Here is a 19,577-nt window from a genome sequence, read left to right as displayed (position 1 = left end):
TTAAGTGGAACTGGCTTTCCCATGCCCTTCCCCTACAAGTATACTGGTGAAAAATACAGTAACTGCCAATATAGTTTGGTGTCACTGCCTTGAATCACACCAAGGTGCCAGCAGTTTTACCTACAATTTTAAATGTAAATATCACAACAGTGAAAAATGCAAATAAAACTTAGTATTACTGTGAAAACAGTTTTGACCTTGCAGATTCCCTAAAAGGATCTCGGGGACCTCCACAGGTCTACTCAGGTAGGAAATGTGTTAACATGGAGCAACACGGGAGAAGGGACAGGCACTTCTGGGAAGCCTGTACTTCATGAAACTGTTAGAAGACACTGAGTTACCAGTGGTGGTAGCTCCCTAGGAGCGGTTGTGATGCAGGACAGGAGAGCCACAAAGTGTGGCTTTTTCCTTGGCTTTGCCCAGGAAAGAATTCAAGGGCTAGCTAGTGGCAGGGTAGCTGAAATCAGCTTGATTGAAGTGGCAGTGTTACAGCTCCATGACTGATCCTGCAGAGCAGGGCTACCCCACAGGCAGAGAGTAGCTGCTCAGGGCAGTTCTATGGTCATATTTATACCTATTTTTAATTGCATGCAGATTAAGGGTTAGCTTATGCAGAGTTTTCTAGGAAAAGGGGAGTAACTTCTGGGTCATTGGGTCATTGCCATTCAAAGAGGCAGGAACTCCCCGGTGTTGCCATGGTTATGGTAAACTGACGGCACACTGGTGGGTATGTCTTATGGAAAGCTGCTTCTGCCTCATCCTTGTTTTAGCCCATCCAGTTACGCCCATTTCTTGACAGGTCCTCTAAGTGGCTCCAAAGGAGAAAGGTGAAAATATGCCATGGGGCCCATTGCTAGGATCTGAGGGATGAGGCTGGGAGTGGAGGAAGTGAGGAAAGAGGCTGGCCACCTACAGAACTCACGCATTTGAGGATATGAGCTGGATAAGCCCAGGCCACAGGAAAATTATCTTCTTGGGAACAGAGGTGGCAGATCAGGAGCCACAGATCTTCCCGCCACCCCCTAGCTACCGTCCACACCTGTTTCCACCACCTGTAGCCCCTCCTCCGATAGCCACAGCTAGAAGTAGAAGAGCTGCGGAACTCACGTGTAGGGCTTTTTGGGTTTGGCTCTTAGAGTCAAGATGGTCACTGCCTCCAAGTGGCAGATAAGCCATGCAGGATTGGAGATAAGGGACAGACCATCTAACCACCAGCCTCTATCCCCTAGAGACACCATGAGGTGGGCAGAGAGCAAGTACTGGCTACAGGCAAAGCCAGAGCAGGCAGTAGTAGTGTATAGAACACCCTTGACGTAAGTAACTCCACCTTAGCGAAAGACTCCAATTTACATTTCGAAAAATTTACTTTCCACTTTACATGCCAACAGAGACCCGATGTTCGCCTAACCAAAAAAGACTGTACCCAACCAAATACGGGCATAAACAGGCACACTCCTTCACTATCAGTCGTCACCAGAAGACCCCCGTGGCCACAAAAAGAGCAGTACTTTTCCAGCTCTAAATGGCCGTCTTAACAGACCCTATCTTGCGGTCGCCTATGATAAACACCCAGCATCTGCTGCCTAAGGCTCTGCCCACATCAAAGACTCTTCCTTGCAAGACACTGAGACCAGGATACTTTGTCTCTCCTGGGACTAGTTTGTTAACCCCTTTTCCTATCTATCTCCTTTGCTCTTGATGTTAAATGTTACCCTGCTTGATGTGGAATGTTTAATCTACAACATTTAACACGCTGACTAAGTATACTATTTTGTATGCTTTGCAATACCGACTTGTGTAGTGGCTGAAGCCTATGTGCCCATGACTCTGACTACCGAGTGAGTGGGTAGTATTAGGAGAACTGCCTCCTTGGGAACTCCATGTAGCTCCTGGCTCTTAAGACTGGAATAGCATCAGTAAAAGTCTGACCTTGCGGAAAGACACAAACGACCTGTTTCTGTCTGACCTTCCTTGCTCGGCTCACGACAGAAAACGCGCTGGGAACCAGGGCAACGCACAGCCAAGAGCGGAAGGGGTGTGGCCAGGCACCTTCCTTCCTAAGTCCGGGTTTCTCTGGCTCACGAACGACCCCTGGAGGTAGACACCCGACGAAACCGCCTACCGGTCTACCTCTTCAGAAACCCTGTGCCCGCCCGGTTGGCCCGCCTTCCGCTTTCGAAAGCAGAGGCAATTCCGGGGTGGGAACCGCGCGGAGCTTTCTGGGAAATGTAGTCCTTGTCAAGATGCTTCTGGGAGTCGTAGTCCCTACCTGTTGTCTCCGCGCACCGCCTTTCCGTTTTCCTGTTGCGGCTTCTATCGCTCTGCGGCATGGGAAAGAGACGTGCGCGCTTTTGCGTGGTCCAGCTTGGACCTGTGGCCTCTCTGGCTTCTGGTCGCGTGGGGAAGGTTTATGGGGTGGAACGTGACAGACAGGCTCGGGCACTTTTGCGTCTGGCAGTTAGGCAGCAGGTGGAAGTTTCCGTGATGGGAACTCAGGGGCAGCGCCAAAGGGCCCCAGAGAACGAGGCATCTAAGGGGGAAGGGGTGTGAGATACGAGCGGACTGAGGGGAGACGCGCCCAAAGCCGGGGACCTCACGACCGCAGGGTCGACCTTGAAAGAGCCCTGGACTCATACCGAGGAGATGGCAGTGTCCTCCGACAGTGGAAAGCCGTTGTCCGCTTCAGGGGAGGCGCTTTGCGACCCAAAAGTCATTTTACCATAGTCTCTGTGGCTGCAGTTCAGAAATGTTATGGGGGAGGCCATTGAAGGCTGAGCAGGAGCCCGGGGAGAGGTGATGGGGGCTGATGGTGGGGGTGGCAGCGTGGATTCAGTGGATGATGAGGGATCAGAGAGTGGGACGAGTTGAGGATTCCCAGATTTCTGGTGTGGGCTGTAGGCCTGTCTGCAGATACTGTCACCTAGTGGAATTCTTTTCCGTAACTTGTCTTAACTTAATGAGAGGCTTGAAGGTTAAATGGTTAAGGATGCACGTGCACATCCATTCACCAAACCATTCAGATGCTCACACTAAACCCAAAGGCCACTCGTTCACATATGCACACAGCTCAGTTATACCTACCCTTGTGAACACACCGGTGGATAATACACACAGCCACATAACAATTCATGATCACATACTCGTGGCACCAAACAAAGGGTAAATGTATCCATCTCTACTTAAAGGTCCTCTGCTATCTTGGGTGAAGTGTGACCTCCACACAAGAAGGACCCAGGTTGACTTCCTCAGTCTTCTCTGGAAGCTTCAAACAGCTCAGCCTTTTTCCTTTCTCTTGGCTACATCCACCTCCTCTAAGGCCCTCTAACTCTTCCTAGTCATCTTCCTGCCACACTGGCTTGATGGGAGGGAGATAAAAATGGGCTTGAATTCAGACAAGGGCTTTGCTTATCTGAAATGTGTTTGCTGAGGATCTTATTCCCAGAGCAGTAGCTCTGAACATATTAATATTTTGGGTGTGCTAAACTCTGTTAAGAATCCAATGAAAGTTGTGAACCCTCTTCCTGGATAAACACACGTCTTTACATCTACACTGTTTTGAAAGCAAAATTGAAACCCATCTGTGGGGTCCTGGTTAAGAACCTCACCGGAAGGAGATCAGAACATCAGTTTCCTGATTGCCCTGTCTTAGCTCATTCAGGCTGCTATAACAAAATATCTTAGACTAGGTAATGTATAAGTAACAGAAATATATTGGTTATAGTTTTGGAGGCTAGGAAGTCCAAGATCAAGGACTGGACTGGTGAAGGCTTACTCTCTGCTTCAAAGATGGTGCCTTGTCGCTGTGTCCTCACATGGTGCAAGGGCCAAGTTAGCTCCCTTCAACTCCAACTCCTTTTGTAAGGCCACTAAGCCCATTCCTGAGCAGAGCCTTCATGAATTAATCACTTCCTCAAAGGTCCCATCTCTTAATACTATCACATTAGGTATTGGGTTCCAATATATGAATTTGGGGAGATCACCAATATTCTGACCATAACACCCTTTCTGCAGTCTTCAAGTGGCTCAAGAGGGGAGAAGAATAGGGTCTCAGTCCCCATGGGGATTGGAGCGTGAGGAAGGGGCAGCCTCTTCTCCCATCCATCTGTAACCCTTAGTTATGGAGCCAGACATCAGGTATTGTAGGTCCTCCGCTGGGCAGTCAGTCATTCAGCTGGTTAAAGAGTCAGTCATACAGTCAGTTTAAGCTTGTCAGGTGTTCAGTTACCTACGGTTAGTACATCAGTAAGAAATTCAGTAGGTGGCCAGGTGCGGTGGCTCATGCCTGTAATGCCAGCACTTTGGAGGCCGAGGCGGGCAGATCACGAGGTCAGGAGATCGAGACCAGCCTGGCCAACAAAGTGAAACTCCGTCTCTACTAAAAAATACAAAACATTAGCCAGGCATGGTGGCAGGCTCCTGTAGGCCCAGCTACTCAGGAGGCTGAAGCAGAAGAATGGTGTGAAGCTGGGAGGCGGCGCTTGCAGTGAGTCGAGATCGTGCCACTGCACTCCAGCCTGGGCGACAGAGCGAGACTCCATCTCAAAAAACAAGCAAAACCAAAAACAACAAAAACAAGAAATCCATTAGGTAAATCAAGTGATTTGTGTGTTTAGATGTTTAATCAGTCAACCAGCCAGTCAATTACTCAGGATTAATTTTTAGGATAGACAGTGGTCCATCAGGATCCATCAGTCAGAAAGTCAATTTAATGGTCAATCCGTCAATCGGGGTGCTAGATGTTTAAATTGTAAACACCTGGCTCATCAGTGGAACAAACGGGCAGCTGGGGTGAGGCCATCTGGACTCAGAGCGTGTCTCCACTTGCTACAGCTTGAAGATAATGTACACAGGTGGGGAGAAGATTTGACTCCTCGTGGGCCTCCGGAGGGAGCTTCAGTTTGCTGGGAAAGAGGCCTCACCTGGTGTGGTTGACAGGGAAAGAGGAAAAGCCACAAAACATGGGCCAGGCGGAGTTGCCACCAGAGGGTGGTGTGGCATTCCTTCACAACCCCACCCTGCACACTCCATGGACTCAACTTTAGGCTTGAAGGAGGCTGTTTCTGGCCGGCTTTTGAGGAAAGGCCCCTGGAAGGACTTCCCCTTCTAGGGAGTACCTGAGACATGCTTGGCTCTGAGCTGGGAGGAAGCCAGCCAGCTACCCACCAGGAGAAGGACTTGCCCTCCCTGGTTGTCAGAGGCATGCCAGCCAAAGCACCGGGCAATGGGGGAGGAGAGGGAAACTGGGGTGGGGATGCTGGGGTATGGGGAAATGAACACTGTACCTGCCTGCCCAGGAGCAAGGCGGGGAGCAGCTTCCTAAAGCTGAGGCACTGAGGGCAGGATCTCTGGTTTGTGGGGGTCTACACCATATCCAGGGCTACTTCTCGTTCAGCTTCTCCGGGGGCCACACTTCGAGCCTCCAGACTCCCATTCTTTTGCTGAACTCTGTGGTCAGCAGCTTCCTCTCAAATGAACAGCAAGACCAACTAAAGCAGGAAGGATGGAAATTAGACATAGATAATGAAGAAACAAGGGGAAAGGATGAGCCCTTTTGGGGGAATAGTGGAGATGTTTTATAAGGTTCCAGATACAGTGTTGGGCACGAAGGCAGGACTCAGTAAATTTGAGTTCCCCTAAGGGAGGTGCGGGTGGCTAAGGCGTTGTAGCTCCAACTAATGCATAAAGCATGATTTGATGCCTCCAGGCGGGCTTCTTGGCTTTAAAAAGTGGGCAGGGCAGCGTGGGCAGGGCATTGTGGATGGGAGCTACAGCTGAACGTTATCTGGATTTATCTTTTGCTGCAAGCAGGCTGGTGTTGCCATCGGAAGATTGTGTGAAAACTGTGACAGCAAGCATGTGATTTGTGACCGCTGTGTGTGTCCCTGCACCCTGGTATGCTTATGTGATGAGTGTAACAATGGCTCTTACCAGGGGCACTGTGAGATCTGTGGAGGCCGTGGGAGTCTCTGATGCCTATTATTGTAAGGAGTGCACCAGCCAGGAGAAGGATAGAGATGGCTGCCCAAAGATTGTCAGCTTAGGGAGCTCTGAGACAGACCTCTTCCATGAACGTCAAAAATACAGCATCAGGAAGAGGTGATTGGTGGGTGGCCCCTTCCTCCCCTGCATCAAGCTGCAGCAGCTGCCAGAAATGACGCCTACCACTACCAGCAGAAAGGGAGCGGAGCCCGGGCATTGCCGGAAGTGCCTGCCGGTGTACTGGCACCCTGCCACCTCTCCCTCCCCCTTCGTGCAGACGTGTGATAGGGATGGAAAAGGGTTCTTTACAGAACTCCCTGGCAGGCTGAATCATGGAAGAATTGCTAGATTAGTTACTGTTTTTTCTTGAATTTGAGAAGCAAGGTTCTGTGCTGCATGTGGATATGTCCTCCCTACCCGGAGAGCTTCTAAAAAGGAGTCATGGTTCAGTCTTCTGCTTGAGGAGGTGATTGTGAAGCTGCACGCAGTGAAAGACCGTCCTTGAGGAGACTTCGCGTGGCAGGAAGTTATCAGAACAAGAAATGCGGGCCTTTCATCTTTCACATTAAAAAAAAAAATGTGGGCAGGGCTGTCATTCTGGTTCTAACTGGTTTTGGTGTCTCAGAGCAATGGAGAGAGTCATTTGTGAGAAATAATGACTTGTGCCAGGTGGAGATGGTCCATGTGTCTGGAGCTTCACATACACTCTGTGGGAGTCATCACCCCTGGATTGTAGGAGCCTAGGTACCTTGCCTGAGGCTCCACACCTGCGAAGTGGTAGAGAACTGTATTTGAGCTCAGTCTGTATGGTTCCAAAGCTCTTTTTCTAGGTGATCACACTCAAGACCACAGATGCAGAAGGGGAGGAGAGCGGAGGACTGAGAAATCACTGGCTTCTAAAGTGCTCTGGAAGCGACTGTCCTCTCAGAGATCCTGTCAGTCTCACACTCCTACCATGATGCCAAGACTCTTTTTCTGTCTTCCAGACATGCAGAAAATCCGTCAACAACTGCAGTCCATGTACACACCGTTCATCCTTATACTTACTGCAAGTAATAAAGCTGGAGACGTAGGTGGGAACCAGACCCTGGAGGGCCTCATGGGTTACCTTAGGGAGCCTGAATTTTATCTGGAAGGCTGTGGAGGGCCAAGGAAGGGTTTTTAATTTGATTTATGCTGTCATGAATGTACAATCTATACATGCCGGAGCGAAATATTTAGTATGTATTAGTAAGCCATCACACATGCTTTCTGTAGACCCCTGTGAGGAATGTTTAATATAATGATATAATGACTATGAGTAAGGGCTTGAGTCACATTGGTTTGCCTCCCAGTTCTGCCACTTCCTGGCTGAGAGGCCTTGGCAAGTGACCTCTACTCTCAGTTTCTTTCCCTGTCTTAAAAATGGGGATGATAGGCTGGGCAGGGTGGCTCATGCCTGTAATACCAGCACTGTGGGAGGCTGAGGCAGGCAGATTGCTTGAGCCCAGGAGTTTGAGACCAGCCTGAGCAACACAGCAAGACCCCATCTCATATACACATACACACACACACATATATGAAAATTAGCTGAGTGTGGTGGCTCGTGCCTGCAATCCCAGCTACTCGGGAGGCTAAGGTGGGAGGATTGCTTGAGCCCAGGAACTTGAGGCTGCAGTGAGCTATTACTGCCACTGTACTCCTGCCTGGATGACAAGGGTGAGACCTTGTCTCAAAAAAAAAAAAAAAAAAAAAAGGGATGATAATCTCTAAGTCACAGGTTACTGTAAGATGAAACAAAGCTCTACATAAAAAGCACACCGCATGTCTTTGGGCATTGAAATGCTCAGCAAGTGCTGGCCCATCCTGCACATAAAATGCGTCTCGTGCTCCACTTCCAACCCTCTTAGTCTTTTTCCAGTCACTGATTTCTCTCTCTTTTTTGCCTTAAATAACAGACATTTATTTCTCACAGGTCTGGAGGCTGAGAAGTCCATGGTCAGGGAGACAGCACTTTGAATTGCTAGTGAGGGCTCTCTTCCTGGCTTGCAGATAGCCACCTTCTTACTGTGTCCACACATGGGGGTGGGGAGGGAGGGAGGGAAGGAGGGAGAGAGAGAGAGAGATTCTCTTGCTTCCTGCCCTGGGGTTTCTCTGATGCTATGGTGTACAGGGCATGTACATGGTGTACAGGGCACCCTCCTGCTGGGCAGTAGTGCACGTGCAACTCAGCAGAGCAGGGAAGGCAGCTGTAGATGGGAGCCAATGGATAAATGTTTCCCACAAGTGAACACTTCTGAGATGTCTTTCCCAAGCCTTCTTAGGAGGTCCTGTGGGATAGAGGACCCGGTTACCTCCTTATGCATCCTTACATTGGCTTTCCCTCCTTCCCCTTCTGTCCCCTCTTTCGCTCCTGCCTCTTTGGGACCACATCCCCTACAAACTTAACAAACTACCTACATTTAAGCTTTTTTTTTTTTTTTTCCCTCACACTCTGCTTCAAGGGAGCCCAGGCTGAGACAATCTATTATAAGAAGATTCTATTTTCTTGGAAAAGCTACATTAGGAAAAAATGGGAAAAGAAACAAAAGGAGCTAGAAATATAAATATCCATATAGAGATGCGAGAAGGGGATCACCCCCTTGAGCAGAGTAGACTCTTGACTGTAGCCCAAGTGTCAAGTTCACTTATTCTCTTGTGTGGTTGTAATGGAATAGGGGGTGCAGGGAGAGGTACCAAGCTAGAGAGACCTGGAAGAGCTTTATAGTCTAGGATAATCCACATTCCAGTCCTGAGTTGGCCACTTACTATTGACTGTACGATCTTACATACATGACTACGTCCAAGCCTCAGAGCTCAGAGCTTTCCTTACTAGTGAAATGGGGATAATAAATGCCTTCTTCAGGTGCTCGCTCATACTGTGAGATGCACAGACTATGTTAGTTGAATGCTCAGCCTAGTGTCCAGCCCATGGTACATGTTTAACAAATGGTAAGTCTTGGTGTCACAGCCCTCTGTAATTAGCTTTGGATTGTCTGAAATCAAATTTTTCCTACTGCTTCATATGTGCATACTTAGCTTCTGTAATAAAATGGTAAGCCTCTCGAAGGCAGTGAGAAAAGATCTATTGGTCATCAATAGACACTTATCCCTTTTCTAGAAATAAGTCCAGCTTTCCTGCCCATGCTAGCAGAGACCTTAGCCTCTAGGATTTGCTTGCCTTCCATTGAGGTCAGTTCCCAGGAGGCAGATTCTGAGACAGATGTGGGTGCAGGGGGTTGCTGGGGAGTGCTCTCAACACTGTGAAGGATGCTGGATGAGGCAGAAGTTGGGCTGTGTTGCAGTCACAAGGCCTTGGCTGACCCCAAAGGAGCTCTGAAGCTGGGATGGCCCCTCAGGTTGTCCCTGGGCCTTCCAATCCCTATTCTGACCAATCATTGGATGTGGCTGCCCTGGGAAGGAGCATGTCCTTCAGCAGATGGCTCTCTGCTCCAGAGCAGTGCCCTGAAAGCACTGACAGCCGAGCACCACCAGCAACTGGGGGAAGAAGTCCTGAAGTGGGGGATCTGGGTGGCGCAGCATCCACACCTTCGGTATAAAGGTGGCTTTGGAGAGTGTGGTAGTCACTGCTAGTTCTCTACCCAATACCACTTTCCCTTTTTTCTCAAGTAAAAGGAGGCTGAGCTTGTTTGGGACAGCATTGTGCCCAATAAAGATCCTCACTTTCCTAGACTCCTTTACAGCGGAGGAAGCCAAGGGGCCCCGCTCTGGCCAGTGCGAGGCGAACGGGAGTCTGGGTTCCTGATGACATCGTGGTGTCACGGGTGAGAGTGAAAGGCTTTATTGCTTAGGCCACTGTCATCAGGTTTCGGTAGCACGGAACCAAAGGCAGTCCTAAATGGTTCAGGAGGCATTATCATATACCCTGCTTAAGAGCATGGTCCTGCGTGTGAAATGGGCACAGCGGGTGTCCCAGCTCTGCTGCACACCAGCAGCCATGTGGAGCCTCAGACGAACTACTCCTGTGGTTTCCTTTTCTGTAAAAGTGGGAATGACAGTAGTTTCTCACTACCATCTCAACGTATAACACCAGGGTAACCAACTTGTTCCAGTTTGCCTGGGACTTTCCTGTTTTTTAAGCACTGAAAGCCCCTCATCCTGGGAAACTACTCAGTGCCAGGCAGACCTGGACAGCTGCTCAATCTGTTAAAACACCCTCAAACTACCCTGCTTCCTTTACAGATGGAAGACTGAAAAATTGTGTTGATGCTGCCCCCTAGTGGTTGAATGTAATGTAACTGCTGCAAAGATATATTTTACATTGTAAGTTTTCTTAAGAGCAAGCCACAGATGGTTAGAGGCAGAGTTGGAATATTCCCCTAACCGTTTAGATTTAAATGTAGAACTGCTTTAACCCCATTATATTATTCATCGATATTTGCCAGCAAATATAGTATCTGGTAGGACTACTGTGAAGATTAATGAAATGGTGTAAATGTTCCCATGGTATCTCATATAGTGGTTTTTGGTTTTTTGTTTTGAAACAGGGTCTTACTCTGTCACCCACGTGGAGTGCAATGGCACAATCACGGCTCAATGCAGCCTCAACTGCCGTGGGTTTAAATAATCCTTCCATCTCAGCCTCCCAAGGAGCTGGGACCACAGGCATGTGCCACCACTCCCAGCTAATTTTTTAAATTTTTTGTAGAGATAGGGTCTCTCTATGTTACCCAGGCTCATCTCAAATTCCTGGGCTCAAGCAGTCCTCTCGCCTCGGCCTGTCAATGTGCTGGGATGACAGGCATGAGCCACCGTGCCCGGCTGTTAAGTGCTCTTCAGTTCACTGGTATCGTGTGAACATGAGTTAGACTCAGCTCTGACTCTTCCTTTGAAAAAGTGACTTCAACCCCTGCCGGCCCCCCCAGCCGCTGCCTGTTTTCCTCATTCACATTAGGGAACTAGGACTTTCCTCAGAATGTTGTGAAGACTGATGAAGAAACACTTATGGAACCCATGTAGTTGGCACTACATGGCAACTTTACTGCTGACAACGTTGTCCGGAAGGCAGGCCTCAGGCCATCCCTCTGCTGAGGGGCTCTGTAGCTCTCAGGAGCTGAGCTGGCCCTCAGGGATGCCTTCTCCTCATCAGGGCTAGTCTCCGCTGGCAGTTGGGCTTCGAGAAGGCCTGCCCAGCTGCTCTGATGCGTTCAGCCGCTTCCTCTTCAGCAGAAGCTATTACTCATCTGAGCTGGCTGCTGGGCAGGCACAAATACAGGGGGACAACCCAAACCTTCAGTTCAGTGGCCTTAGGCAATGGGAGTTAACTGGTGTTTAGGCCAGAGCTCTGTGCTGGCTGCTCTTAAAGCCACAACTGCAACATAAACGCCAGCTATTTTCTGCTACTTGTGGTTGTGTTTAAACACACAGGGGCACACCCACCCTTGTCCGAGCTGCTAAATCTGTTCAGAAGGCTTCCCAGAGATTCAGAGAAATGGAAGCATGTATCTCTGCCTCTCTCTAATCAGTCCTTAAGACTTCTGGAAAAAGGAATCACCTAAATCTTCCAGAAAGTCTAATTCTGCTATGGCTATGAAAACCCTCAAATAGGCTTAATAGCAATATTAGATTAAGTTCCTTAATTTCATTTAAAGCGAAGTCAGAGAAAGAATATACTTACACCAGGCTGGGCACAGTGGCTCATGCATGTAATCCCAGCACTATGGAAGGCAGAGGCGGGTGGGAGTTCAAAACCAGTCTGACCAACATGGAGACACCCCATCTCTACTAAAAATACAAAATTAGCTGGGCGTGGTGGCGCACACCTGTAATCCCAGCTACTCAGGAGGCTGACCCAGGAGAATCGCTTGAACCTGGGAGGAGGAGGTTGCAGTGAGTCGGGATCATGCCACTGCACTCCAGCCTGGGCAACAAGAGTGAAACTCCGTCTCAAAACAAAAACAAAAACAAAAACAAAACTTATATCAATAAATACCTGAAGCCACAATGAAGAAGTCTCTACTTTGTTCTGTGTAAAGCCTTGTAGTCCTGTTTTTAGTACCTTGGTTTTAAGTTTCATGGATTTTTAATGAGATTTAAAAAATATGTCTAATCTATACCATGAAATATTATTCAGTGGTTATAAAGAGTCATCTACATTTATACACAATCAATCAATCAATCATCTATCATCTTAACATGGAAATATCTTTAAGACATACTGTTAAGGGAGGCAAGTTAGTGAGAAATCTAAGACATACTATTAAAAGACACAAGTTAATACATTTTTTTTTTTTTTTTTTTGAGACGGAATCTCACTCTGTCGCCCAGGCTGGAGTGCAGTGGCGCAATCTCAGCTCACTGCAAGCTCCACCTCCCGCGTTCACGCCGTTGTCCTGCCTCAGTCTCCCGAGTAGCTGGGACTACAGGTGCCTGCCACCATGCCTGGCTAATTTTAGTAGCCATGGGGTTTCACCGTGTTAGCCAGGATGGTCTCCATCTCCTGACCTCGTGATCTGCCCGCCTCAGCCTCCCAAAGTGCTGGGAATACAGGTGTGAGCCACCGCACCTGGCCAATAAAAAATATTTTTAAAGGAAAATATTTTTAAGGGAAACAAGTCACACACACACATATATTATATTTACATATATATAAAATGATCTAGTTCCTATTAAAAACTACATATATTTCTGAATCTGCATGGAACTTTTCCAGAAGAATATCTGTCAGACAGCTCACAACATTACCTCTGGAGGCAGGATTAGATGAGAACGTCACTTCTGAAGTTGTTTTTCAGTATTGGTTATTTTCTAGTGGGCATGTATTAATCATAAAAACAAGGAAGCTAAATCATGCATGTATGCACCCAGGCCTGTCATGAATTAAGTCATTAGACCACTGCCCAGAAACCAAGGACTACGACTGTGTCCGCTGATCTCACCTCTGTGCTTAGTGTTTGTAATGGAATGAAGTGTCTCGGAACTTGATAGTGAGGAAGATATTTTAATGCTGTGTGTACCAGTGTCTTAGAAGACAAAACTTTTATCTACACTTCTGATGTTGACTCTTAGCCACAATATTTACTTTTACCAACAGATACTATCAATTGATTTTTTAAAAAATCTTCTGAGTCACTTATTTTTAAATCTTCAAGCTGTGTTTAGCAGTTCTAATTCAGATATATTGTGAGTGGGAAGAAAAAAAAACACATGTAGTCTTCGAATACTTGAGAGATAACACAACTTTCAGCAATAAGTGAAGCAGTTAAAATAAAATTGTAAAATACTGGTTCTCTGCATGACATTTGAATGAAGGGGGAAAAATAAAATACTGGCTCTCACTTGAAAATAACTCGAGTGACTTACAGGTACAAACCGTGAGTTGTTATAGTATAGGTATTCTTCAAAAATTTATTTATAGAAACAGACATATTCAAATGCAACACTGGACAAAAACAAAGAGAAAAAGTTGGAATGCCAATGACGCCAGAGAATCTCACTTGCACTTCCCATATCTCTGAATTAGCACCATTAGTTCAGAAATCACAGATGTAATCATAATTGCTTCTAATATATAAAACACCTTATAAAGATCTGTAAACTATCGAATAGCAAAGTTCTTCCAAAAACGTATTTAAAAATCAATCAGAATTTACCATTTGAAACTGATGAAAATAGTTTAAAAACGAACCCAATTCTACGGCTTGTCAAAGGGAATGAGCCATAATTAGCTTTATTGGAAGAAAGTGCCTGAATTCATCTTCTAGCCTCCTTCTAACCACCAAGCAGGTACAGTACACTGAATATTACATCAGGAATAAGAGTCATCTAAAACTCGTCTTAGAAAATATTTTCCTAAACTGTAAAAATACTAAATGGCATACAAAAATTTCAGCATATACAGCAAATAGACTACAGCAAATATTTAGAACATACTTAAAACTATCTTGTACCACAATCATCATGAACATCAAGTATTCTTCTAATCAGTTTTCTATGATTCATTCTAATTCAATGTTTATTTGCCCTCAAGTTTTGTTCTAGTGTCAGATACAGACCAAATTCTGTGTTTCTAGCAGAAGTTACTGGAGGAACCATTGAATAATTCTTGGTATTCAACCCGTTCTCAAAGTGCTGGAAGTGCAAATGTAGTATAGCCTATTTTTTAGATCAGGGGTTAGCAAACTACAGCCCAGGAGCCAAATCTGGCCACCATCTGTTTTGTCTGGCCTGGGAACCCAGCTACACATATTCCTTTACATACTGTCTGTGGTTGCTTTCCTGCTTCAGGAACAGAGTTGAGTAGTTATGACAGACTGTATGTGGCTTTTTGGTCCACATAGTCTGAAATAGTTACAATCTGGCCCTTTACAGAAAAAGTTTGCAACCCCTATTTTAGATAAATCACTTTAAGAAATTCTTAGAAAGGGCAAGGTAAAAATGTCTAAGATTAAAAAATTTTTGGCTGAGGTGTGCTGGTTCCATCACATAGTACCATTGGGCAGGCCAGAAGAGTGCAAACTTGGATTGGTGACTTCGGGTCCTGAACTATATTATTCTGGCATTCTAAGCAAAGTCTGGCTGTGACAAAATACCTTCTATTCCTCTATGAACTGGCCATTTTATACCAAGAAATTCACATACCACATTACAGCAACGTGCTTACTGTTCAACCCCAACCATCTGTGGTTCCCACAAACAATATTTAGCCTTTAAAAAGCAATAATCTTCTACCCTTAGCAACAGACAGAACTAGAAGTGGACTTTTCCCAGTGCCCTGTATTGGCACAGATTCTATGCTGCTGTACTGCATACCTTTTAGAATCCTTCCCTGTGACATGCATCATAATAATTTGTACTACTGCCACCCAGGGCTACAAACATGTCCCTTTTGACAAAGCGGACCAAGTTTTCCAGCGGGCACATGGGCTTGGGAGAACGCTTGTGGTGGTCTTGGCAGAAAGAGGTGTGGAATGTGACATCAACGCCATTGTAAAGAATCCGGACGGAATGTTCATTGGGCTTTTCTCTGTCTTGCCAAAGCTCAAAGATCAACCTGGCTGCAAACCTTGGGAATCTGGCTTCTGAAAGGCCCAAGGCACTGAGAACTGGTGACAGAGTGACATCATGAGCAGAGTAGAGGGCAAAGAGCTCTTCTTTCCTGCCCTCGGTGGCACGCTGCATCCGGCCGATGGTTTGGTTCAGGATGGGGTGGGCACCCAGGAGAGAATACCCAAGGTACAATTTCTTCTCCCGTCTCTCCCTTTCATCCTCGATCTGATGGGTCTTAATTACCTTGAAGTGCTCCATGTCAACACAGCCATTTCTGGTACAGGGAAAGCTGACATTGTGGCAGAGGTGGCAGAGCATGGAGTCTATGGGGTTGGCAGCTCGAAGCTGCTTGGTGGGGACGTCCACGATCTTGGCCATCTCCCCATAGGTCTTCTCCAGCTGGCTGTTTTTCAAACGTAGGAGGTACTGACGACGCTGCTCCTTTTCCAGATACTGGTTTCTTACCGGGCAATAGCAGCTTCCAGAGCAGAACAGCGCACTTGGCTGGTGCCTGAAATAAATCTTCTTCCAGTCAAAATCTGGGAGAAAGCCATAAAGCAGGGCCAGCCCACTTTGTAGGGTCCGACTTTTCCCAGTGGTCTCTAAATACAGCTGGTCTGCAGACCAATCATTGGGCAGGAGTTTGTGTTTCTTTAGATAGATGTCCCTCAGCAGCTGGCCGTTCTGCAAATGCTGCACGACTCCTGAAACACAAGCACACAAAGCTTTCCTTACTTCCAGCTGAGCAAAAGAAACAGCAAGGGGAGGTGGAGTCCGTGTCCAGCTCTGGAGTGTTTTAGGGCAGAGTGTAGTGCAAGAGAATGGCATCCAGCCTGTTTCCCCGTGGTGTGGAAGTTACAAGCTCCAGTTCACAACAGCTTGTGAAGGGAGCCTCTTGGGGGTATCCATGAAGGATGAGCAGAGTGGGGCCCTGGCCTTGGGAACCACGGCCTTTGGACCATCTGCCTCGCACCTGTCCTCCAGACCGGCCTCTTCCCTGGGGAGAGTGTTGTGATTGGTGGGTCTCAGGGTTAGGAGTCGCCCAGCCAGGGGATATCTGTAATTGCAAGGGCCTAAGGAGAGGTTTTTCCCTCCTGTCCAGCTTTCCTCCATGTGCAGGGAGTGCTCGGGGAAACGGCTCAGGCGAAGGCTGATCGCAGATTCCCTGCTTGCTGCTATCTCCTCACTGCTGGGGAGTCCCCTCCATGACCCCATCCTCCCCAGCCTGCCAACCGAATGTTCTCTGATAACCTGCTGGGTACGTTCTGCCTGATCCTGAGGGCTTTACAGACTCGTCAACACACATGCACTCTCTGTATGATATGGAAGAATCTCCTGATACCCAGACAGAATACTTGAAAAAAGCCAAGTGTAGAGCAGTATGTTGATTATGCTCCTTTAAAACGAAAGAGAGGGAAAAATAAGAATATGTATTTGCAGTTGCCTGAGTTTTGCATAAAGAAACTTTGGAACATTGTGTAAGAAACTAATCTCAATGGTTCCTTGGGGGTGATGGAGGTACAAAAATGAGGTGGATGGAACATGGGTGGAAGCAAGAATTTAAAGTTTACCTCTTAGTACTGTTTGAGTTTTGAACTATCACAGTATAATAAATGTTTAAAACTGGAAAAAGCCTTATCTTTAAGCAGGAGAAGGCAACCCAAGACAAAAACAAGCTCTCATCCTGTAGGAGGAGGTAACAGGCCACAATCTGTCATGGGCATGAGTTCTACACACAGGCCCTGAGACCAGTGACACCGTTTATCCAGATGTCCAAACAGTATGAAACATCCCACTGCAAAGATGAGACAACTTCAGCTGAAAATCGTGAGACAGAGGGAAATACATTCCCCGGGGAAAGGGAACAGCTCAGCAAAACCCACAAAGGATGTCTGCATCCTACTGTGAATGAAGAGGGCTGAGAGCAGAACTCCCCCAGGAACCCAGGAACTAAAGGCTGGAACAGGCTTCGGCATTTCCAAGACGCTTTGCAAAAAACATGCAAACCGTGAGAGACAAACATTAAGATTCTGTGTCTCGCCCTAGTTCGCTGCTGGGCCTATTTTATTTGGTTGGGCCACATAAAGTTAGAGTGCTTACTGCGTGCCAGGGCTTTCTCATTTAACCCTCAGAAAAACAAAAACCCAATGAAGAAGGTAGATTATTATTACTATCATCCCCATTTTCCTTATTTTATAGATGAAGAAATGAAGGCCTTGAACCATTCACAGTTAAAAAGTGGCAGAGCTAAAACCCAAGGCCCCATCTGGTCCTAATTTTATGCTCTTAGTCCCTTACATTTTCATGCTGAAATACTAAGTTCTAGCTATTTAGGGCTTCTTATACTTGCCAAACATAGCCTGCATCTTCATGACTTTGTTCATACTGTTCCCCTTTCTCTCCCTAGAGAAATCCTCCCAGGGCCTGGCTCCAACACCACCTTCTTTGTAGTGCTTTCCTTCGTCTTCTCCCTGGTCAAGTTAATAATTCCTTCCTCTTCCCATATGCTGCTGGACCATGACGACATCAACTGCATTTATTGGGAGCCTCTCATATGCCAGCACTGCACTAGGCACTCTACACATGCTACCTCATCGAATTCACCACCAGCCACTGGGAAGACAGGCTCCTCCCCATGCTACAGGTCTGACTCCAAGGCCTGTGTTTACTCTCTAAGGCCCTGCAGTATCTGGCATTAAGGGCAGTTGTCTCCACACGCATTGTTTGCTGCAGCTGCAGACTCCTTTAGGACAGGCAGGAGGGTCCTATTCATCCTGCTACCCCTCTCACACTCAGCAGCTGCCAAAGCATCTTCAACAGGGTAGGCACTCGTGAACAATCTTATCTTACATAGTTACTGTGGGCTGCCATAAGTGCACCAGGGACAAAAGCTGTTTACAACAGTCATGCATTTTTCATGATATTTAAAATAGAAATAAAAGTGACCATTAAAAGAGAATGAGGAAACAGGAGCAGACAGTATTACAAAAATGATTTCTAGAGTAATACTAATTTAGAAACAATGACGATGATAGATGAATGAATGATTAGGTGTGTGAGGACCAACCCTCCAGCCTCTTCTCAGGTAGCAGCACCTGGATCCAGAGACTGGCACTCTCACCTCCTGTTCTCTGCACAGTCACCCTGACCTGTTAGCCAGGGCTGATGGATGCTAACCCCAGGACCTCAAGGATTCTCTCTCTCTCAAGAATTTGGATTTGCAAATTCATCTGTGTGTGTGTGGCTGGGATTGTAATTCTGTTGATAGACACAGCAAAAAATTAGAGAGAGAAGCAGGGACAAGAGAGCTTTTTTATTCCTGGTTCCAGTCTCTAGAGGTCTGATCAAACTCTTGGTCTTGGAGTCTGTGAGTCATTCCTGAATCCTTATAATAAATTTCCCTTTTTCGCTTGAAGTGGTTTCTGTTATTTTTAACCAGAGAGTCTAACCAGCAGTTCTCAGCAAGAGTGCTACTGCCTTCAGACAGGGCTTGGGGGTGGAGTTATCACAATAATATGGGGAAGGGCATTCTTGGCACCTAATGGGTGGGGGCTGGGGCCTAGATAGTCTCCAGAAAGGACACATGTCTCTGTCCCACAAAACTTTTGAATGCAGCACAAGACACTCCATCATGTACAAAACATATTTGAGTACTTTAGCCTGTAGAATCTAATTCTGGTTTTTTGTGTCTGGAACACAAAACCATTTTTGAATAATATTAACGTTGGCTGAATTTTCCAGAAATACAATATAAACTAAGGAACATCTACACTTTGTTTTGATCAGAATTTCAGAAAAACCATGTCCTAACATGTGGTATTAGAGTCACCAATACAGCATCCATCAATCATCTGCATTTGTAGCTGTCAGAGTCACATTTATGTACAAGCATTTGAAGATTTCATTCTATTTTCTAGTGTAGCTGTTTTTAGGCATTTATAGTGAGACACATATAATTAGGTAATAAATCAGTTTCTTTTTGTTTGTTATAGCTGGGGACCCTGGTATGACTTTTAAATAATTAACTGCATAGAAAGATTACATTCATTCATTCATTCATTCATTCATTCATTCATTCATTTATTGAGACAGGCCTCACTCTGTCATTCAGGCTGGAGTGCAGCGGCATGATCGTCATGGTTCACTCCAGCCTTGAACTCCCCTGGGCTCAAGTGGTCCTCCCACCTCAGCACCTGAGTAGCTGGGACTACAGGCACGTGCCACCATACTTGGCTAATTTTAAAAAATTGTTTGTAGAGATGGGGCTCCACTATGTTGCTCAGGCTGCTCTCAAACCCTTGGGCTCAAACGATTCTCCTACCTCAGCCTCCCAAAGTGCTGGGATTACAGGCGCGAGGCACCATGCCCGGCTGGAATATTATATTTAAATTTCACTTCATGATAGTTGAGGGAGATTGCAAAATAGTTAATTGTGTAATCAAAGAGGGTGTTGGATCTGTTAGGATGAAAACCCTTGTTCTAAAGTAATACATGTGGAACTAATTGCCAAAGGCTTTTGACACAACTCCTTATTCATGGCTAGTCCCTCCAGAGGCTTCAGCTTGCTCCAC

General features: G+C 46.5%; 1 protein-coding gene and 1 pseudogene across 4 annotated transcripts in view; one reads left to right on the top strand and one right to left on the bottom strand.

The window, feature by feature from the left end:
- The first annotated feature begins 2,328 nt into the window (after positions 1–2,328).
- On the top strand, positions 2,329–6,100 carry LOC105555636 (annotated as a pseudogene).
- Positions 6,101–13,339: 7,239 nt separating this feature from the next.
- The window catches only part of PXYLP1 (2-phosphoxylose phosphatase 1), a 60,376-nt gene continuing 54,138 nt past the window's right edge, over positions 13,340–19,577 (bottom strand). For all 4 annotated transcript variants that reach the window (XM_012002638.1, XM_012002639.1, XM_012002640.1 and 1 more), the window contains one exon: positions 13,340–15,710. In XM_012002638.1, the coding sequence (XP_011858028.1) occupies positions 14,773–15,710 (938 nt within the window). In that variant the 3' untranslated portion in view covers positions 13,340–14,772. The remainder of the gene's footprint in view (positions 15,711–19,577) is intronic.

The sequence above is a fragment of the Mandrillus leucophaeus genome, unplaced genomic scaffold, assembly GCF_000951045.1.
Source record: "Mandrillus leucophaeus isolate KB7577 unplaced genomic scaffold, Mleu.le_1.0 Scaffold693, whole genome shotgun sequence".
Taxonomy (NCBI): Eukaryota; Metazoa; Chordata; class Mammalia; order Primates; family Cercopithecidae; genus Mandrillus; species Mandrillus leucophaeus.
Note: the sequence above shows the minus strand (reverse complement) of the source record. Positions and strands in the feature narration are given on the sequence as shown.